This window comes from Brachyhypopomus gauderio, chromosome 8, assembly GCF_052324685.1.
Source record: "Brachyhypopomus gauderio isolate BG-103 chromosome 8, BGAUD_0.2, whole genome shotgun sequence".
Classification (NCBI taxonomy): domain Eukaryota; kingdom Metazoa; phylum Chordata; class Actinopteri; order Gymnotiformes; family Hypopomidae; genus Brachyhypopomus; species Brachyhypopomus gauderio.
In genome coordinates, this window is record NC_135218.1 from 21,795,285 (window position 1) to 21,818,351 (window position 23,067).

The 23,067-nt window shown below is 44.4% G+C and overlaps 1 protein-coding gene and 1 long non-coding RNA gene across 3 annotated transcripts; both read left to right on the plus strand.

Annotated features, from left to right (window-relative positions):
• The first annotated feature begins 52 nt into the window (after nucleotides 1–52).
• On the plus strand, nucleotides 53–8,797 carry utp6 (UTP6 small subunit processome component). The gene is made up of 19 exons (XM_077015444.1): nucleotides 53–570; nucleotides 687–771; nucleotides 873–914; nucleotides 1,872–1,964; nucleotides 2,076–2,123; nucleotides 2,329–2,392; nucleotides 2,490–2,608; nucleotides 2,731–2,808; nucleotides 3,013–3,094; nucleotides 3,194–3,275; nucleotides 4,257–4,432; nucleotides 4,789–4,868; nucleotides 5,020–5,097; nucleotides 5,532–5,711; nucleotides 7,618–7,698; nucleotides 7,838–7,947; nucleotides 8,037–8,103; nucleotides 8,220–8,292; nucleotides 8,428–8,797. Exons 1-19 carry the CDS (start codon nucleotides 479–481, stop codon nucleotides 8,580–8,582), a joined length of 1,785 nt encoding a protein of 594 aa, XP_076871559.1. The 5' UTR covers nucleotides 53–478; the 3' UTR covers nucleotides 8,583–8,797.
• A 3,398-nt stretch (nucleotides 8,798–12,195) lies between these two features.
• Nucleotides 12,196–21,611, plus strand: LOC143521925 (uncharacterized). 2 transcript variants are annotated; one of them, XR_013132869.1, is made up of 3 exons: nucleotides 12,196–12,566; nucleotides 19,448–20,342; nucleotides 21,163–21,611. It is a non-coding gene; the product is annotated as an uncharacterized LOC143521925 (long non-coding RNA). The 2 variants fall into 2 exon arrangements; XR_013132868.1 differs by having other exon boundaries at nucleotides 12,203–12,566; nucleotides 19,448–19,774.
• The last annotated feature ends 1,456 nt before the right edge of the window (nucleotides 21,612–23,067 follow it).

Here is a 23,067-nt window from a genome sequence, read left to right on the forward strand (position 1 = left end):
TGAAAGTGGGTGTGAATTTGTTCACTGGCCATATATTTTTATTATCAATTACAGAAACCGTGTATATAATAATTTTAGTCGAAATTTTAAAAGCGCCTGCTTGTTGGCCTTAGCTGTATTTGTATTAAACAAATAGTAGTTTCATATCAGGAATTAGTGGAACTCAAATGTAAAACGCAAAAATAAATATAACGCAGAATTAAAAAAATCAAATAAAGAATATAAAACACGTATTTAATTTGTACCGAATGCGCCTGCCGGAGCAGCTCGCAGGATGTATTTACTTCAACAATTGTTTCTACACGGAGGTATTTGTAGCGAGGAACCGGACATTCAACATATTCTAACAAATCATAACTTCCTTTACACACGTGTGAACGATGTAACAAGGGAGATCATTTCAGATCTGAGCTCCAACCGTACGTTTATATTTCTCTACAATCACTCTGAATATCATTAAACAAAAACACATTTTAAGATGGCTGATCTAGTGCAACAGCGAATAGAGGACAGGATCCCAGGGCTGGAGCAGCTGGAAAGAGTCGGACTCTTCACCAAGAAAGAAGTGAAGTGAGTAACGTTAGCCAGCTAGCACACGTTAACACCATAGTCTAAAGTTGCACGAACATCTATGGTTTGATTATAGTGAACCTTGCACTGTATAAAACGAGACAGTTTCATTACAGATCTATGCTGAAAAGGACGACGGCTCTGGAATATAAATTACACAGGACCGTTTTAAGCAAAGATGATTTCATCGCATATATTCAGGCAAGTGTTGGCTGTCGCCAGGCTTCTGCAAATCTGAGTTGCTGGAAAATGTTAACATGCTGTAAACGTCTGTCTAAAGTGGTCTTTTTTTTCTTCATCAGTATGAAATAAATGTGCTGGAACTCATCAAGAAAAGAAGAGCTGTGAGTAACTTGGCTAGCTATCTCAGTTTGACATGGATAACCATGACATTCTCTGAATCTCTGATAACTCAACACATAGTTAAGTGGTTGACCAGGCTGTATATTCTCTAGCTTCTATCTCTACTGGCCAAACATTCCTGCCATCCGGGTTTCTTAATCTCAGCCAAGTCTGCACATTTCAGCTTTATTTAAAAGGCTTCCTTAATAGAGTACTTACATTTACTTATTGGCTCAATAAACATTTAGCTCACGTTCAGAATCCAGCATCATGTCCAGCCTCAGTGTAGTTACTGAAATACACTGATGTTTCCTGCCTACATTCACTACCTATTCCCAGTCTCACGCTTTATCTCATGTAATACTCCTGCAAACTTGTGTGACCTCTAACTCCCCATCCTACATAATCCTAATACAGCTGTTTCCACTTTTACCTGGATGAGAGCAAGCCTTTTAGCACCACTATCTAATAAACATGCTCACGATATAAGCATCATGTTTAATGAACTTATAATGGACTAACCTCGCAACCTGACAAAATATGACCAGATCTTTAGTCTCATTTTTAGCAACTCTAGCTTCCCATTGCCATAGCAAGCTGCATTACTATGACAACAGCACATAGTTGACCACTTCTCATAGGTCACCAGTGGCCACCTCATACGAGGCAACAATCCAAATTGAAAACACCACATAAATAGCTTACCTGGCAAAATTGACTTATCAATACTATTAATGGTCTTCACCACATCCTTGAAGCTTGCTATTTATCATTTTATCATAAGGAGCTGTTACACCATCTGCCTAAGCCTGTCACACACACCCACACACACATATAGTGTGTGGATGCATGCAGCAGTAATTTCATGGCATATTTTCTGCTATTTAATGATCGTGTTGACACACTGAAACCTGGCAAGAGTCATTTTTGCTTTTCGTTGTGTATTTATATTTTTTCAGCGAATTGGCTACCACTTCAAAAGGGAGGACATCGAATACCCTATTATCCTGGGGATAAACAATGTTTTCAGGAGAGCTACTTCAAAGTGGCAGGTATGGATGGTGGAGTCATTTAACGAAGCATTTCGTGAAACTGATTTGTTTATTTAACATACTGAGCTGGAGCTCCAAAGCCCTAAGTTCCTGTCTTTCCCTCATCCTCAGGAGGATGTCCAGCTGTGGCTCTCCCAGATTGCCTTCTGTAAGAAATGGGTATGCAAACCATACTTTATTCATTTATTCACATTCAGCAGTTAAAACATTGTGCATCTTGACATTATGGCATTAAACCATACATTACAGGAACATTGGCAATGTTGAAAAGAATTGTATCATTTATTTATTTATTTACTAATAGATTGGCCTATTTTTTGTGAACTTGTAAAATAGTTTTTTTTTTTTTCGGTCTTCTGCTCAGGGAACAAAGAGTCAGCTGAGCAAGGTCTTCTCCTCCATGCTTGCCATCCACCCCGACAAACCCAGTAAAGCAGTCAACCATGCGCACCATCACCCCTGTATGCATAACATCACACACATTAAACCAAACAAAAAAGCTTTTAACTCTGATGGTCTGGCCAGGTTTATGGATCATGGCAGCCAAGTGCGAGATGGAGGACCTGGAATCTTCGGAGAGCGCTCGGCACCTCTTCTTGCGAGCGCTTCGATTCCATCCCGAGAACTCAAAGGTCTACCAGGAGGTGAGTAGAAGGCCGTGGCCGCCCGCCAGCTCTGGAGAGCGCATCCCGATTGAGCTTTTACTTCTCAGACTTGACGTGCCTGCTCGAGACACACCAACATTTGTTTTTGATTTTGCGTTTAGTACTTCCGGATGGAGCTGATGCACGCAGAGAAACTGAGGAAACAGCAGCAAGAACTGGAGCGGGCCAAAATCGACGTTGTACGTTTGTGTCGTTTAAATCGGTTTTGCTATTTTGTCTTAAGGTATCAGTAATTACCATCTGGCTGGCTGTAATAGTTAATAGTAGTAGTTAAATGTTTTGGCTTACAGCTGCGTGTTCTGTAATACGCAGTACCTGTTGGAACATTCAGTTCAATAGGAACAGCATGACCAATAACGAACTTGCATGACCGTTATCTTCAGGGTGAGTACGAGTTCTCTCCAGAGATCCTGAGCGGGAGGTTGGCTGAAGTGGTCTACAGAGACGCCACAGCAAAAATCAAAGGTATTTTAGTCTTCTGGGCTGCTTCCCATCGGTTTCTTCGGTTCTTTGGTTGGTGCTTTGAGGCTAGCAGGTAATTGCTACCCCCTCTCTTCTCCGCAGATGCAGAGTTCTTGCTAACCTTGCTACAGATTGCTGCCATCTTTGACTTCACCAAAGACCTGCAAGACAAAATCCTTCAAAAGTAAGAACGTCTTACGTAGCCTCGTGAAATCTGAATCAGATTCGTACGTGTTGTAGATCAGTGTCTGGTATTTTTAGAAACACGATCCTGCTATACAAAAAGTTTTAACGAGGGCCTGAAGTTCTTTCAGGGTTTACTCTAGGATTTACTTTGTGTGAACACGACAGTCGTCTAGTTTCTGCCTGGTTTATAGCATAGTAAGAGTCTATGTGTCTAAACTGATATTAACATAATGGCATTATATACAGATTGAAGAAAAGTAGGTTTGGACCTTAAGAGACTCGAGCATGTTATCCTCTCAGACTCAAAATTGTTATCATATTAGATTCATAATCCATCCCATCAGATTCATAACTGCTGTTCTTGACAAAGTAACCCATGCCTTCTAAATACAACAGACCATTGGAGGACAGGTGATGTTACTCCTACTTTGTTTTGCAACCTCTCGAGATGTATTCTGTGATTTACAGTGCCAAATGCAGCTAGCACTGACATTTTGTTATACAAGAACTGACATTTCATCAGTCAGCATTCAGGTGTATGTCATTACATTCCTTTATAAGGCCAATCTCATTACTCCGGTGGCGAATTGTTTTTAAGTTGAAATGGATGACAAGAGTTCTCAGATGTGATGAAAACATTAAGAATCAGTAACAAGTGAAAAATCTTGGCAGGGTCACTGAACATAAGTCATTCCACCTCTTCTCACCAGCTCTTACCGTGCAGGCATAACCATGCTAACCATGCTTCAGTAGGGCGCAGTAAATCTAGTTTGTGTGAACTTGGATCATTTATTAAAAAAAAACAAATCATGACCGACATACTCCCAAGTTTGGTTTTGTCTGATACCCGTATCGTCCGTTGTGGATCGCGTGGACCTTTGTCAAAAAGAGGTCAGAAACCATTTAAACTTGCGTTAAGAGAAAGAGAACGCCGCGCTGTAAGGCGTGTATGGTGCCTAACCGCAGTGACCGTGTCCAGCCTGCAGAGCCAGCACACCGACGACTCCGTCACGTGGGACTTCATGGCGCGTCGAGAGCTGGAGGCGCCGGGGGTCCCTCAGCTGCACTCGGCCCAGGGCCGCGCCTCCGACATGGGCCGCAGGGAGGAGCGTTGCCACGCCGTGTACGAGGAGGGCCTCCAGAACCTCCCCACAGGTACCAGAACCTCAACACGGGCTCCGCTGCCCAGGGAGTTAGAGCACAAAGACCCAAAACCGGGTACCATAGGGCAGAGATATTACAAAGATTGCGGTCGTAAAGATGCCGTAGTCTCCCCGAGGCTTTTGCTGGAACAGGGCTATGGCAAACTCACATCGGAGTCTGCGCGGTCTTTATACAGTGCCTACAATACACGTATCTGATGGAGCTACTCGTGAGACTGCAGCTAGAAAGGCAGCACTACAGTGTTGCACTTCCCCAGTTAATGTAGATATACAGCACGGTGCAGGATGACGGGACAGAAAGACCTTTCCCTTCATCAATTTTGTATCTGCATGTTTTTTTTTCTCCAGAGCCAATGTGGACGCGTTATGTAACTTTCTGCTTGGAGAGATTTAAGAGGAAAACTAATGTCTCTGAGCTCAAAGAAAAGGTAGGCGTGGTCAGAACTGTGTCACAAAGGGCCAGTGAAATATTGAAGGGAAAATGTTTTTTTTAATCCTGCTGATTGTAGTGTCAGTGCACATTTGCAGTTTCAGTATGCATGCGCTTAAAGCATCTGCTTGCTGTGATGTGAATTTCAGAGAAAGGAGCACCTTCTGGATGTTCTTCAAAGAGCCCATGATGCCTCGCTGCTTCAGGAGTCCTTCTACAGGACCTGGGTGAGACCATGACTTTGCTTTACATTGATGAAGCAGAACACTAATGTGACTGATGATGAATTAAAGATGGTGGCACAAAGTTGATCGCTAGTCAGTACTTTTAAAGTGACGTCACGTTTTAACTTTAGCAGCTATGTTTCAGAGCGCATTAATCACGCTCATCTCTGGTTATGAGGCTGTGATCACTAATGGGAATTTCAGCCTGTGGTTTTAGCTTGCGTTCGCAGAACAGTAAGATTCCTTAATATGGACAGGAGTCATTCTGGGTGGTAATTATCTCAAGATAATGGAGTGTCTGGTGATTAGCTGATGAGTTGAATCAGCAGGTGTGTTACATTAAGGAAGGTAATGACCTGCAGCACAGTGGCGCCTGCTGCCAGTGATTTACAGCAAGGCAGTGGAATAATCTGGGTCACCACCGTCTCATCCCCCAGATACAGGTCCTGCTGTCATTTGGGCATATGGACACTGCCACTCAAGTTGCTATAGCAGCCACCAAACGCTTCAGCCAATCGCTGGAGACCTGGACTTTGAGCTTGCAGACATTGGTCCACGTGAAGAGCAGTGAGGCGGGGTCTCTATTCCAGGAAGCTCTGAAGCACGTGAATCCCAAGGTAACCGCTACAGCCCAGCTGCCTCTAAGTGGGACACATGCCTCCAAACACCATCTCTAGTGCCTAGAACTGCTATGAGAGTGTGGTGTTCTCCAGACTGTCCTCCATGTCTCACAGGCGATGGTCTAAAACCTTTGAGTCCTCACAAACGCTACAAGATTATATTCAGTGTATATATATATATATATATATATATATATATATGGTATATATGCTGGTGAAATGGAGCTACCGTTGTGGTGAACATTGTTGGTATAATGAATTTTAATAGTTTCTGAAAATGTTTGTGTTTAAAATGTAGTGGCGCAGCTTTTTTCCGTATAAACTAGTATTTGATACAGAAGTAAAACATGAAAAAATGACAACAATGAAAGTGTTAGGACTTGATTACTGGCACTTTTTCTTTGAATCAATGAACAACAGACTTTTGTGTTATTAATTTAGAAATTAGATTCTCCTGTCCACACTTTGCTGGCGTTCATATGACTGTAATTATCCTATGAATGGTGGGTTTGGCTTTACTTCCTGTTCCTTGTCCATAATGGCATAGCACAAGCACTCGGAGTACAAGACCATGACAGACATTTGTGTCCCAACTTCAGTGGTTTAAAATGTTACCAAGACATTTGAGACTCTTGCAACAGACAACAGTTATCCAGGGCATGGTGAAAAGTGGAAGACTGTTGATGGAACCTTACAAAAGTATGTTTGAAATGTGGGAAAGAAACCACATACAACCTTCAAAGACCTTGCAGGCTGAGCCAGAGACATCTGGAGTGATGGTTTCAACATGCATCACACACTGCACCAAGAAGACCTCTGTTGGTGAAGGCCTGAAGATGCCTGAAGAAGGCCCAACAGGGGTGACTAAAGACAAAGCCCAATTTATTTATACAAGTTAAATTGAAGCTGAAGGGTTGTTTCATAAGTGTGGGCCTTTAAAGGAGAAGACTTCCACTGGCAGTGATCTTGATAAATCTAGCATCTGAGTTTTGCTAAAACTAAAACCACAATCCATCTGGAAATATGTCCTTTGCACAGATAAACCTAAACCGGATCCCTTTGACATTGCAGAGCAGTATTATGTCTATAGACAGTGACATGAAGCGTGTAAGGCAAAGTGCGCTTTACCTGTGGTGAAAGATGTTGGAGGGTCTGTAGTAATGTGGGCCACCTCCATTCCTTTAGAACTGGAGACCATGACCATTTAACAGGAACACAGGAGCACATTTTGCGCAAAAGAAAGAAAACTGAGTTTAGGTTGAACAAATTGGACCAAAAAGACCCAAGGAACACATCCAAAACTACACGATCTTGGTTGTGAAGGAGAAAATTGAGTTTCAAACTGGCCAACGATAAGTTCTGTTCTCAGTCCAACTGAAAATGAAAACTATTGGGAAAATGAACCATGACTACATTCAAAAGCTTGAGAGAACTGCACTGGAAGAAGGGTAGAAACTACTGCAAGAGAGATACAAGATGCTCACAGATGGCTATAATTTGTCATTGCCAAATATTTAGCAGCCAAGTATCAGGGAACGGTGCCTTTAATCCTGTCCAGGTCATTTTCATTTCTTTTTTAAAATGAACAAGCATGTTGAAAGGACTTTGGACATGCTACTAAAATATTCTGACCATACAAAGTTGATGCACATCCATTTATTTCTTTAGACGTACTTGATGTACAAAACCATCAGGGGTACCAATGATGATGACCACAACTGCATGTCAAAAAGGGGTGTTTTTCCTTTTGAATAAGAACAGAATAATGGGATGGGTTGAGCTCAGATGGTTCTGGGGGTCCAACAGGTGGAGAATGTCGTGTTGCTGCAGGCTCTCCCCCCTTTCCTCTTTCCACTTCCTTCGAGGTGCTGTGTCTGTTAATGTCTCTCCGTCTGGTCTGCAGGACAGTCTGCCCTTGTGGCAGCTGCAGGCTGAGTGGAGCATAACATCGCAATGTCCGGAGGACAGCGAAGCTCTGTTTCAGGTACGAGCTGCAGCTTTGGGGTCAGACGTCTCCTTTCATCTGCACACATGTACTGCGCTGTTACTTTCCTTGGACTGAGGTGATGCTCGAGTTGGTTAAAAAGCCCCGCTGACCAAATCTGGTCTTTGTTCGGCTTCAGAAAGCGCTGCTGTCACCGGTCCCGGCTGTTTCAGGAGCACTGAAGGAGACCTATTTGGAGTGGGCCTACAAAATTGGCGGCTACAAAAGAGCCAGGAAGACATTCAAAAGGTACACGACACCATCACAGGAAAGGCTCTCTGTTAATGAGGATTGTGTAAGTGTAGGATCCAGGCTAATCTGTCAAAATTGCCTTCCAGCCTACATGAACACAGACCTTTCATCAAGACCTTCTTTACAAAGATGGTTCAGATCGAGAAAGAACAGGTGAGTAAACATACAGCCACAGGAAGAAGGACTGCTGTCTGCGCTTTTGGTAATAGTTCTGGCTAATGACATTAAGGCTCTGTTTTAATAGCAAGTGCCTTGTGTTTTGCTCTCAGGAAAATCCAAAGATGAGCAACTTGAGAGACTACTACGAGCGAGCTCTGCGCGAGTTCGGCTCCACTGACGACGGTGAGTTCAAACCAACCCAAAGAATTCGAAAAAGCCAGAAAGGCCACGACCGTTTGACAGTCAGCGTATCAAACCGATACGCTGTCTTTTGTTTCTGACCGTCAAATTTGTAACCAGAAGGTACTGCTCTTGTAGATCTGTGGATGGATTACATCCGAGAGGAGCTGGGCCCCCTCGGGAACCCTGAGAATTGTGGGAAGATCCACTGGAGGGCCATGAAGAGCCTGGTTGGAGAGAGTGTGGAGCGCTTCATCACGCAGTACACACTCCTGCAGACCGGCCACATCTAGCAGCCTGGAGTGCTGCTGCTGTAGACAACCTTCCACCTCCCACGAGACTGTTCTGTCCAGAATTATACTTCAAATTTGGTCTCAAAAAAGGTTCTGAATTTTGTCTCTTGGAAAAATGGCTGTTGGTTTTTTTGTGAACGTTAAAATCCTTGAAATATTTTTCTCACATGTTCTCCAACTCATCTATTCCAGAAATAAATGTTTTATTGATTTCAGTATTAAGAAAATCTGGGGTCATCATTAATTTTCTAGCATGTATTAAATCTCCACGTTACCCACCAAAACAGTGTTGATTAAAAAAAACCAACGTATATTTAGTTACAAACAATTACTGACATGGCACTCCTCGTGCTGTTACCAGTCCTATAGCATGTGCTTCATTCCTAGGCTGAGTAAACCTCTTCCCACAACACCGTCCATCTGAACACCACCTTCAGCATCCACATTCTCCATCAGTCAATCATTCTTTTTTTTAAAGGCTCGATACACCAAGTGGGTTTTTGGTTTGGTTTCTGTACTTTTGTCTTCACAATACAAAATTAACTCCAGTGTATCCACACCTCTACACACCATGTAGAGGTAACATGTTCACATTGGTTTCACTGGAACTAAATCAAGCATTTAAATAAAGCCCTTTCCACCTTATTTTAAGACCTTCTTAATGAGCTATGCAAACTGGGACAAAACACATTTGTACAAGATTGTACAAACAAGATGATGACATGAAATTATCATATGTTTAAAATTACATATTTTTAAAACTGGAAACAAACTTGATATATAACAGATAGGCTTACATCTCAGTCAACATGGCTGCTACCTTAAAGAAAATAAACACCCAAAAGCTACAAAACACCTGGATAATGGAACTTTTTTATTAAAACACACACTAAGGACACTGTATAAACCACTCTTTTCTATTCATTATGAATATCTGGGAAATTAGCTGTGTCAGGAAATGCCCCCTTCTCTAAAATGGTCCTGAAAATCTTATAAACAAGACCTTAAATATTAGGACACTTTCTAAAATGAGAGCTGGTTAAAGAAAGCTTCTGGTTTGTGGCAGTGAGGTAGAACACCAGCTGTAGCAACCACACACACCCCCCGCCTCACACACACCCAGCCTCACACACACCCAGCCTCACACACACCCCCCCTCACACACACCCCCCCTCACACACACCCAGCCTCACACACACCCAGCCTCACACACACCCAGCCTCACACACACCCAGCCTCACACACACCCCCCCTCACACACACCCCCCCTCACACACACCCAGCCTGCTGAGCTCACAGAGCAGCTATTGACTGGGGTTGAGTAATGCTGAGAACAGCAGGCTCACTTGGACAGGTGCTGTAGCTGTTAACCTCCAGGGTGTTTTCCAGTGCGCCATAACACTCACTTTGCCCTCTTCCAAAGACCAGTATGTCATATTCTGAAAAAGGAAAACTCACAGGCGTGTAATCTGAGATGGACCACTTCTGAAGGAAATGCCTGATGTATGTCATGTTGCCTGATGGGTAACATGTCTTACCTACTAGTAAATCCTCCACACACCAGGGACGGTTACAGAGGAAGTTAATTAGGTTTAATTAGACAGGATCAGTATTTGATGGGCATACATGTTGAAAGGTCTTTAGTGTGTCAACACAAAAAAGCTGGACATTCGCTGGCCTGCTGGTGTCACTGTCACATTGCCTCTACAAACACCAGCCGAACATGCACAGTCATTGCCAACAAAATGGCCACCCTGGTCAAGCTACTCCATCAGTGCTTCCTCAGTAGTATGTAGGTAAATAGAGCGACCAGTAAAGCCGTCAGCAGGCCGATAACACACTGGTGCACCGTGATGACACTCTCCAGAGTGTGTATACGCTCCTCCATCGCGGTGGTGTGGATGTAGTCGTAGATGGAGGCTCCGATACTCCACAACGCCCACACAGCATCCACCAGGGCTTTCATGGTGGGGGATACCATCGGGCAAGCAGTTGCCCCACCCAGCAGGGACCCCACCACCACCGGCCACACTCACTCCCTCCTCCCTGGGGGGGAACAGGGCAACAGAGAGAGGTTGAGGTGCGGGGTGATATGGAACGGAAAAGCAGGGTCCTAACAGGAATATTACGGACCGACGTGCCTACACAATTAACACTATCATTCCCATTTACGAATCCGTCCTAGCGCCTCGCAGCTGGGCAGTCAAACGAATAAGGGTTACACGAGAACATGTTAGTTGTGTTTGGGCGTTTCCCATTCGGGGCAGATTAATAACAGCAACCCGGGCAGCGATGACTCGAGGCCCCAGTAACAGCCACAGCCTGGGACCACGAGTTACGCCTGACGTGAGGGTTCATACGAGGTCATGATGACCACCTGACCGAATGAAATCACAGCCGTAGATAGGCGAAGGTTTGAGTTATTATTATTAAATGATGTGACTTTTAACGAACGCCTTGCGGCCACCATAGAGTGAAAAATGATCGATAATAATTTTACCTATACTTTAAATAAACACTGCTTTCCGTAATTATTGGCATTTACTAGGTCGGAGGTTTTAAGAAGTTAACATCTTACTTTATACGACAATAGAAACATAACTTATGGGCAAAATCTATAGCAAAGTGCACAACATAACGGCAAAATGCATATGGCAGTAATAGCCTACATCGGGTGTAGCTGGCAATATAACCAGATGTCGCACGATCACGTTTAATTTGAACATTCAGGCAAAGGTTAAAGCGCAGGCAACACCGATACTCACCGATGGTTCTCCAGTGCTGAGATAATGACACAACACAGATAAACATCCGGCGAGTGTGCGGAACACCGCGAGATGCCTCCTCCCGTCCGCCTGGGCACAGTGGGTTCATAATCCAGACGAGAGTTCAGAATAACAGCGGGGAGGCACATCAGGAGGGGGAATAATCTGTCAATTTCTGTCTGTCTTTCTTCCTTGGACATCAGGTTTGATTGTTGAAGCTATATGAACTGTAAAATAAAACCGATCTGTGAAATGTTAAAGGAAGGTGATATTAAATATACTCCAAATTGATAACATCAATAAAAACTCATTTGCCTTCCTGGTGTAGAGTGTGAAATCGCCGCAGGGAGCCGCACCATACCGCACAACGTACAGGCGTTTCGCTCCCAAACGACAGCGCTGTAAGGACAGCTTTAAATCTCCGCCCTGCTTTATGATAACGGAGAGGACAGGAGACGGTCCCGGAACGGCAGAGAAAGTTCTGTGATTACAGCACTGCTCCCATTTACGTTTCAGAGGCTTTATTTCATGAATGGAAGCCGAGAACACTCTGCTTAAAGCCCACTGGTAACGACCTAATGTTAATTACATCTTTAGGATTAGGTAGACTACAAATCTTCACAATAAACATTTTTATAGTAGGCTGTACTGATACAAGATGTGCTTTGATCATGATTAAAACGCAGCCCCGCTTGTTCAATTCATCATCGCATCATCCCAGCTGGGAGCTGAAATAATGGGGGTTCAAGAGGAGCTGTATTTCTGGGAGGTCCCAGGCTGGTGCCCCTCCTGCCAGTCAGGGGCGCCTGAGCGCAACATGCCACGTGCGTCTACAGCCAGACGCGCGTGCGGCGAGCGCGCGGGGTCGCTCCGGCTCGAGCGGCGCTGCACGAGAACGCCTAAATGCTCGCGCATGAACCAACTACACCGTTCGGGCGAGGAGTATTGCTGCTCAGATGGAAGACGATCCACTCTTTTTGGGCAAAGCAGGAATGTTGCAACCGGTCCCTGTGGATACTGTTTCTTAATCCGGAGTCCGCGCAACAGCGAGTCGCCGCAGATGGGGGGACGGAGGAGTGGGGGGCGTATGGTGACAAGGCGTGAAGTAGCTGCAACTTCGCACTACATAGCAACATTTTCTATTCCTCAAGCGAGTGCCTTGGTTTGAAGAAGAGCTGCGGGGAGGAAGGCGGTCTGCGTGCACACGGACGATTCTCAGGTAAAGAAAGTGGGAAGGTTGACTCGCGTTCTTCATGGCCGGCTAGCTTCACGCTTGACTACACTGTGTCAGTGTTTCACATGTTTTAATGTTAACGATGCGATAATAACGCACGGCAAATATAGCACAGGACACTTTTATATTCTCAGATACATAATCAAGCATATTGCGATAGCGAATTTCAAAGCCGAAGAGAAATGCGAGGTCTCCGACAGCTAAGTGTGTCAGAGGCTGGGTCTTTGCGGGCAAGGTGAGTTCTCCCTTCCATCAACTGGCCTACAAAGTCCCAGTTTTTGGCTCATGTGACCGTCATCAATTAGTCTCGCGGCTTATTCTTAGAACTTTGTCAGCTCTGACCTTCATCCACGCGCCCGAAAGGGTTTGATTATATCGAGTCTGTGTTTTAATGTAGCTGGTGTCATTAAACTTTTTTTTGTCTCAATTCGGATAAAAAACAACAACATGGGACATGGTAGGCTATTACATCCGAGAATTAAAAACATATCAAACTCCTTAAAATCATGTTAGAGAAATCCAAATAACTCATATATCTAAGCATAAATAATAATAATTTAAAATAATGGTACTTGGTAGTGCAAATAGTAGAATGGTGTTTACATGAATTAGTGAAAAAAGTGAGTGCTTTAATACTGATCACTGGCCTTATTATAAATAAGAAGTGGAATACTTCATAAAGCATTGTTTTTTTCAGCAAGGAGGTATTTAACTTAAAAACAATAATCAAAACATCTAACAATGCAAAACTGATCCAATAACGTAATTTCATTATCTTCTCCTCCTTACTACAGACAGCAATAGTAGAAACCTATGCAGGTATATTTGCACATTATAACCTACTTTAAGTAGGCATAAATAAATAATAGATATATTAATTCCTAGATAAGTTTCATATTTTAACACAAGACTATGTTTGTAAAAAAAAACAAAAACATGCTCTTTCAAAATCAATGTATGATAAAAACCTTATTGGGCAAACACTTGCACGATGAGTTTTAAAATGTGTTAGTGTTCTTGTTCCTTTTTATTTCTCTGACAAGAAATAAATAATTTTTTTCTCTTCATCAAATCATAAATGTTGCTGTGTCTTAATAGCAGGAATTGTCATGTGAATTACAGCTGTAAGAGTATTTAGGCCATGACTGTGAGGACAGCTCACGTGAATCAGGGCCTGCAGTGGCCGAGATACGCAGCAGCCTATGGGCAGAGTGGTCTGTGTAGTTGAGGATTGTGGGATAGCTGATACACTGTGATATGAAACAGCTCTCTAAACCGCGTGGCTGCCAGAGGCCTCTCTGCGGAATTGTGTATTGTTTTGGCCAAAAAGCTTAAATTGTCAGGCACAAACACTTCCATTCATAACAAGTGATTCAAGTGCTTCCTTCTACACCAATCATGGCGTAGATAAAAATCAAATCAGTCCTATAATTTTGTCTCCGACTAATCACGCTGCAGCTAAACCAAACTCGTCCAAAGGATCTCCTCAAATGAACCATGCAAGCTAAAGAGAGTCTGTTAATCTAACTGTTGGAGAAACTCTGCGATTTTAAGCGTCTCGTTGAGCGTACATGTCTCTGCAAGGTTGCTCAGTCACTTAGTTGTGTCATAATATGTTTAGCTCTGGCAGTGGAAAAAGGCCGACCACATCTGAGGCTTGGAAGCACTTTCACTAAATTGAGTTTGTTGAACTTCAGGTATGTTTATCTTTTCAACAGAAGCTTAACGGGATGAAATATCCCACCGAACACACTACTGAACCCTCACGTTAAGGAATTTGTTAAAACGGCCTTTTAAACATTTTGGTGTAATAAAGCCACAGTAGCATGCCATAAAAAAATTTATATTAAGCAAAATTATTAAACTGCAAATGCTTAAATATGATATAAATGAATCATAAATATGATTCAAACCAGTATAACTTTAATAGCTTCCCTACACATGGAAATAAAAAATTGGCTTGGATGAAAATGAGTTGTATATGATTAGCGCTGCATGCAATGGTTGTTTCTCACAGTTTCTAAAGACTCTGTTCAATATGCTTAACAGATACATTTACAGTGACTTGCCTGAAATTGATGTGTATCATTTTTCTTGTTTATCTCTAATTGTAAGAAACTCAAGCAATAGCTAACATTTGGATTAGCTGCACCTTTTTAAGCACTTTTACTTCTTGATGCTTGTTAGGACCGTCAAGAACTTAATTGTACCGAATCTGTGGACGCCTGTGCTGAAATACTGCACCGCGGAACGTAAAGAGCTCGCCTTCCCCTCTCTGTAATTCATGTTCCGAGTCTTTATGGTTCTCATAAACCTCGTTACACCATGTTAACTGAGCTGCTGGATGAGGAACAGAAGTCAGTTAAAAAGGATCCTGAGGGACGTACGCTCCTGCACATCCATCTCCGAAATATTTCGAAGGCGCATAAAACACTGACGCAGAGTCACGGAAACCTGAATTAGACCGGTGGTATGATTTCTGCAGGGTGGGCGGGTGGGTGTGTGGGTGGGGGGAGTTTGGAAGGACTGACGATGCTGTGAACAAGGCAGCAAGAAAAGTGAGGGACTTTTGGGGGCAGCTGTGTTCTGGTCACCCAGTCATAATGCCCCTGAAAATCCTTATTGCTCTTGCAATGCTCAGCAATGGCCCGGAGGTTTGGAGGCGTGCGGTAGCCGGCCCGAAGGCGATGTGTGCTCCCTCGATGTGCACGGCTATGCTTGCAAATGTATTTTTATTCCTTTCTCACGGAAATCATAAAGCGGTGGCAGAATGCTGTACTGAGTCTACGGTTTGTGACTGTAATAGGATATGTTTAAGGCACTAAATATGTTTCCCATGTGCTGTTAAAACCCAGCGCCAAGTCTGTCTGCAGAAAGGCCCGTCTCCCTCACTCAGGATGGTGATTCATTTCCACACGAGCTGGATGTCCAAGTTCCTCTCCCGTGTGTTCCAGACCCGCTCGGCCTTTTCCGCGGCCGTCTCGGGAGTTTGGGGAGCGAAATGGGGGAATACCAAAAAACTATCACACTCCTACCGAACTGATCACAGCGACTACGCCCATGCTGTTTCACATGTGTGAGGGGAGTCCATGACTCGCTCAGAGAGAAGGAGGCACAGAGGCTGAATGAGAGAGAGGGAGAGAGAGAGAGAGAGCAGGAATACATGAGAGCCAGAGAGAGACACAAAGACAGAGAGAAAAACACAGAAGTATGGATGACTCAGGCTCATGCCCTTTTCTAGGGAGGGAGGGAGGGAGAGAGAAATGACTCATCGAAACATGTGGAATCTCATACGGCTATCACACGACCGCGTCCATTCCCTCATGTGGTTGTGCCAGCGCTGGATCTTGCTGGAACACCCTCTCCTTTACCCCCACCTCTCACCCCCACCTCTCACCCCCACCTCTCGCCCCCTCCCCATTATGAACTCAGTGCCCTGCTGGGGGATCCCTCTCCAGTAGTGCAGCCCTATTGAGACCCCATGCAGCACAGACAGTCCGAGATGAGGCCGTAAGAAGTCCAGACTTACAATTCAACAGTCACGTAAATCACGACGACTCCTTTTAGTTACTATGCTGGTAACTACATAAACAGGACTGATTATTATGGTTATGGAAATAGAGCATTTGCAGGTAATCTCCCTGCAAATGCCTCCATTTACATCATTTGTATCCAAGTGTTGGAGGCAGTTCTTAAACAGATTGTTCTTCCTCCGGGGATTAGCTAGAACCTATGTTTACCCTTAATCATTTTGGATATGTAATTTTATTTATTTATTGGGGGAGGAGGGGGAGGGGTCGCTGTGTTTGGTTATTACAAAACTTTAAGAGAGGTAATTTATTGGCTGTCGGAGCTGTAAAATACCCACAGGCTGCAAAGGGAACAGTAGCGTTTCAGTTTTTCCAAAAAAACTAACATGGTTTGACGGGGAGGGGGGGAGAGAGAAAGTGCACGGCCTTTCAGAGGGCTCTACAGACGCCTCCCCAGCCCCGGTGACACCGCAGCGGTCTGGGTCGCACCGGCGTGGCGAGGCCCTTGCCCAACTGCAGCTTCCCCAAACCTGCATTCCAGCTCCCACGCCCAGAACTAACCGGCGGCGTTTGGAGATGCCACAGAGCGGAGCGTGTTCCACGTGTGCCTGGAATCCGATCGGGGTTCATGAGTCATCGGGGGAGTGGGACACGCCCTGCCAGCGAGTCGAAACTTCTAACTCCCCTTGGGCTGGGGCCGTTTGGGCGTGGGAGCGGGGCTGCCCCCCTGTGCGCCCACTGTCCGCCCGAGGACGTGGGTGTGTTTGGGGAGGGAGTGGGGGTCAAGGTGTAAAGAAAACTCACAAAGGCAGTGGGTTAAGGAGTGTATCCCACCCCCACCCACCCTTTTCTTCGTTTGGATCCCCTCAAGCAAAAAACCAACCTAACCTGATTTGTGCTTCTGGCCACCGGGGCAGCAGTTTGTGGAAAGGCGGTCGGACGGCCTCCTGTGCAAATAGCAGGAGGTTCCTGCAGCTTTCCTGCTCCTTCTCAGGCATTGTCCTGCCATCCCGCCAAGGGACCTCAAACATTTCCAGTCAATTAATAAATGCTCCTGGTGTGTAAGTGTCATGCCAGAGGTTTTGCCAAACACCCCCCCCCCCCCCCCCCCTGCAAAAGTGACCTAATTTCTTCTGAAGCTGTTTTGTCCTACATTCCCTTCCTCGTCGTTCACTAACGTCAACAATCAACACTATTTTAACAGCATGAAACACCAACTCTCTCCCTCCATCCGTCTCTCCCTGTCCAGTGAGGCAGGGTCTTAGCCCAGTACGCAGGCCTTGTGCGTTAGCGTTGCACAACGTTGCCAGAATATGGGAGTGGAAGGAACGCCGCATAAACAGTCCATGCTTGGTTCTGGAGCGAGGTGAGGGAGGACATGTTTTCACCAGCCTCCTCTCTTACACCGGGCCTACTCACCAGCGGGCCAGCTAACGCACCTAAATACCTGCACGCATGCCCTGAACACGGTCCACTCGGCTAGGACGGCAGGACTGAAGAGTACTTGCAGGAGCGTATTCTATTCTATACGTATTCTATTCTATTCTATACGTATTCTATTCTATACGTATTCTATTCTATTCTATACGTATTCTATTCTATACGTATTCTATTCTATACGTATTAAGCTCAGATTCAGTACTCTCTTAGCAGCAGTGTCTAGTTGTGAGCAGCTATAGTGGTAGAACCTCGATGTTGAAGGTTCATTAGTGCAATCCGGTCATCATTTCTTCTTCTGCTGCCCTCAAGGATTTGGTCACATTACCTTGCACTGAAGTACTCTTTCCATGACAGAAAACACTCATTTCTTGATTTTAAAATACAATAACCAGCAAATACTAGTTTTCAGGTCAACCCGAACATGTGTTTTGACAAGCCTGGCAGGCCAAAACTATATATCAGTCCTTAAAGGCACTTTTTTAGTATGTAAAAATATGTAACGCGATGTAGATCAGTCTAGCGCAACACACTCATGAAACAGACTTGTGCAACATGCCCATAAAATGGTGCTCAGCGACTTGGAAGGTTTTTAGCCCCCCGGGATTTGATATCAGACGAGGGAACCGGCGGTTTCAGTGCATGTCGTATCAGACAACTCGCAAAAACATCAGCTAGAGCGCAGTGATTACAGCTTACGACCGATAAACTTCCACTCTGGCTCTGAATACAAAGCTCAGAACTATCAGGATATCTCCAGTAGAATTAGCTTCCCCGTGCGCGACTTATCCAAGACACTGGGTGCGGATCTGATACCGATGTCAAGTTCTCAGAAGTGTTTTCTCCTGGAGCAAAAAGATCCAAACAACAGATCCTGCCCTCACTGAACACGCTCACCGTGGCCCTTCTCCGGCCACACCCACCCATACCACACAACATTTGAACTCTTTCGAATGCTTTAAAACCCTTGTGATAACTGGCAGATTCGTTTTTTGAGTACCGCAACATAAGAACATTTATATTAATTGTTTTAAAACAATTAAAACCATGCCTTCCATCACCAGCTGTAGCAACATTTCACCAGTTTATGATCTGGGTTGGAACTGAATGTTCAGTGTTATTCAGTTTAAGATTGAATGAAATCTTGATGTTGAAATCTTGATTGATTTATATAGCACGTTTTACAACAGGTTTAGTCACAAAGCAGCTTTACAGATTTTACAGGGTCCCGGGGGATACAGACTGGGGACTCCCGAAAGATGACACGGGCAAACAAAATGTCCTTAATATCATGAGGATGAAACCAAGTCTCAAAGGGGTGGGGGGGGGATCCTTGCCTGGTCAACACTGGACACCACAACAGGAACAAAATTAACAATAAAGAACAAAATCAGAAAGAATAATCAGTGCAGCAAAAAGACGACACTAATGTGAAACTGGCAGGACATTTGCTTTGTTGTGTGACATCACAGTTGTCGTACCTTAATACCTCACTAATCAGTCTGTCTCAGTAATGTCAAACTGTATAACGGGCATAATAATTATTCATGAATTACGGCGTAAGCGATGTTTGACTGAAGTCCTTGGCGCCCAAGAGGAGTTTGGAGAAACTGTCCACAGCAGTGCTATAGTCCCTTCCATGATCTATTCAATTCAAAACTGTTTCCCAAGTTACCTGTCATCTGTGATTTTGAGAACGAAGGCATTATTTACAAGAATCATTCACGTTTTATCTGCCTTTATAAACTTTGCAAAGAAACTTCAGCTCAGGTTTGAAAGGCTGAGTAGGGAAAGTAGAGAAAGTTTTCAGATATCCAATACTGCTGGTTAGGACTTTGTCTAATGCTATAAGATTTTTCTAATACTGTCTGGAATCTTGCTTCTCTGCACGGTCCCCAGAGTCTCCCAGTCTGTCCTTCCAACAGGAAGAGCTGTGTGGAACCTCGATGACCTCATCCAGGTGCGCTGGACCCCGGAGTATAGCACAAACGTGGATGGTGCACCGTGGGATTGCAGGCGTGGTGACAGACGCATGGCTTTGTTCTGGGTGTCTGAGCACGCTCGTGCATGCTGAGTGAACAGCGGAGCCCCGCCCACACAATCAGAGCTGGCGTGCTTTCCGTGAACACCACGGAGAGGAATACACACTTGATCCCCTCACCGGTGGCCTTACTGTACACAGACAGAAGGATCATTAGCAAGACACTGTGTGTCACGAGCACAGGGGTGAGTTGTTTGTCTTGAATAACCCCCACGACCCCTCACGTTGTCTTTGTGTAGAACTTGCCTCAGTAGGGGAAATGATGCATGTTTGATCTTCAATATTCAAATGTGATTCGGTTTAAGATGATGCTTGAGGTCTAAGCGAAGGGGAGGACAAGCCAATTCTTAGTGGTCAGATAGAGGAAGAACAGAGTGTGTGTGCTAGATCATGAGTGTGTGTGCTTCACTACCAAACTCCGCTGAAGTAAGCAGCCGGCCTAGGGGCGGAGCCTACCGGGGACACACACGCATTCGATCTGGAGAACATACTCACTTCTCAAAACAGGGCCACGCCGTGATCACTTTGAATCTGAATCTGGGCAGCTCGTCCTCTGGAGCTGTGATGCTTGCACCATGCCTCTCCTCTGGGCAGGAGCGCCGACTCTCCTCTGGCAAGCGCGTGACGTTTATGTCCCAAGGACAGCAGAGCCTGAAGTGGAAGGACTACAGGATGAGCTTACAACATCCATAAACACAGCGGCAGACAGCCAGCTGAGTTACGAGCACCCCCCCCCCTCCCCCGCTCACTGAGGTTAGAAAAAAATAACATTACAACCTCCATTCCTGATAACAACGCCTAGTCCCACCCCTGATCCACCTCCTAGCTCCGCCCACTGCCAATGGCCACAGCTTATCATCATTAATACTATACCAGGGAAATAAGGGCCAATCATTGCTGCATGTGCAGGCAGAGGGAGACCATCCAACATCCTCCTCTACTGCCTCAGCTGACCTTGATGTTTTACTGTCCTCACATCCAGCTCCAACAGAGCCATCCGAGATATTCTGGGACACGAGGATTTATTTAATTACTTACAGCTCGTATGTTTGGGGGAAGTCGAAAAACAGTCAGCCATTGAAAAAGCAAAGCCCAAAACGCAGGCCTGTGCAGCCTCCCCACGCGGGCCGCATTCCAGCGCGCTGGCGCTTAGAAAGAAGTGCTCCGATTGGCCACGTTCCCACCGCTAATCAGTAACATTTACTTCCGCAAACCTTCGTTCCGTTTTCAGTGGGTTAGTAAGACGAGGACTGTAATGCAGAAGCACGCGTTTTAAACATTACGTACGGACAGCGCAGATGCAGTTTGTTTGCTGTGAGTGTGCGTCCTGCTGTTAGAGGGTGTGTCAAAGGTTAAGAGTAATGTGTAATTCCACGGACACGTTAGTCCCATTATTAAAATACACAACAGTATCAATATTATCGTCATACATATTGTATTTAAGCTCAAATTCAGATTTTCTGATATGGGTGCTTTGTGCAAAAAGGCTCAGATGACACATTTTCAGTAGACAGAAAGGTGAGAAAAGGCTGAATGCATAATCCTGGATACTCTGCTTGAAAAAATCTTCCAGAGACGTGCAGCGTTCACCCAAGCAGCTATCTCCAGCGGCTGGCTCCAGCGCTCTGGGGGCCTTCGTCCACGAGGGTCCTCGCGGGAGCAGAGGAGACCCGCGTGGGCGTCCACCCATCCCACTGGGGAGACGAAAAGAAGGTTCCGGAAAGTTCAGAATCCTTGGCACCTCAGCTTCTTCTCGCCCTCAGAGTGAGCAGTCAGTCTCACTGCCACATGTACACACACACACGAAAAAAGACTGTAATGCAAATACACTTGATATTACTCCCACTCTCTGACACACCCTCACATGCAAACTCAACTGCACCCAAAGGAGTAACACATGCATAAGCACACACACACACACACACACACATATAACAAAAACAAATGTTAGAACAATACCACAGAAACAAATAATATTACTGCTTTATTAGTGTATTATTAAATAAAAAATCTAATAATGTAGATGTGTCTATGTTTGTTATGTGTAAAGAGCATATTACATAGTTTAAACACACACACACACACACACACACACACACACACACACACACACACACACACACACACACACACACCTCACACACACATCTCAAACACACCCCCTTTAGCACATGACCTAAGGTCTGAAGATCTACTTCTACTCACACAGCAAGGTTCACCAAACTGACCAACTGTTCCTGTTATGAGGCTGAGGGTCCTTACGGCAGTGGGTGAAAATCTGAAAACGGTGCTCATGACATTTTAACAGCCTTTAACCCAGTGGTTGGAGAACTCACCCGTGACTTAGGAGAGTTTGGGTTCGGTCCCAGTGGACAGCAAACGCCATTCCTCTGACTGTCATTGAGCAGCTAAGCAGGACACATGACTCCAACAAGCCCCAGAGGCACTGGCTAATTTCAGCTTTCTTAGGGGACCATATTGCATTTATATTATGTATTTATTATGGTTCAAAAAATTAAAGTGTGAAAAAATAGAGGGAATTTGCTTTACTGTGCACATAGTGGATGATATTTGCATATGGACTTGTTTAATTTTATTTGGGAACTTCTCTTCCTCTACTGATTTGCTTAACTGCATTAAGTCTTTCAATAAATGCAATTAAAATCTGCAACTTTGTGAAATCAACCCATCACTGCAAATGAAAAATGATACACTTAATTAATGGATTGTTATAAATGCCCAAGTATGCATTTTGGAAAACTACTGCTGACTATTATATTTGCAGTAATATTGTTTCATTGCTTTATTTAGACGAGAACACATCCCTCGTTCTCGTGGGTCATGAGTTGTCACAAGGGACTCTGACATTTCTGTGTATAGTTACTCAACCAGCAGCAGTTACTCAAAGCAGCAAATGACATTTTTGCCTGTTCTGAAGAAACATTCTGTCAGTCTAAACAACAGGGAAAATCTGGAAAATATTCCTGGACAATTAATGTAACATGGGGAAAGGGTTAGTCTAAGACCACACTGGACAAGAGCTTGAATAATTAATTTACCCTCCCTCTCAATTCTCTGAAAGCTACATTAGTAAAATAATTTCCCTGGCACTAAAGACTTCTCCAGTGGGATTATGTACATGAAAAACACCTGCTGCATTTAGCCAATATATGTTTCCTGCCTGTCGATTTACAAGTGAAGTTTGCTATTTTTACATGGCAGTAGAAAATGAAGGTGTCTGAGTCATCAGGATCTTTTAAGATGAAGCACCGTGAACTCGCCAGCACGACATTCTTATCTGCTTCATCTCTTTAGCCAATATTTTAATAACTGCCAAAGCAGTTCATCCAAGCATGCAAGAAAACCATAAAATGATTCTAGAGATGATAAATTAATTTAAATGTCAGTGCTTTAATCAAACAATACAAACGGGGTGAGAAGGAGCTCAGCTTCAAATTTGGAGTGCCACCTTTATGCG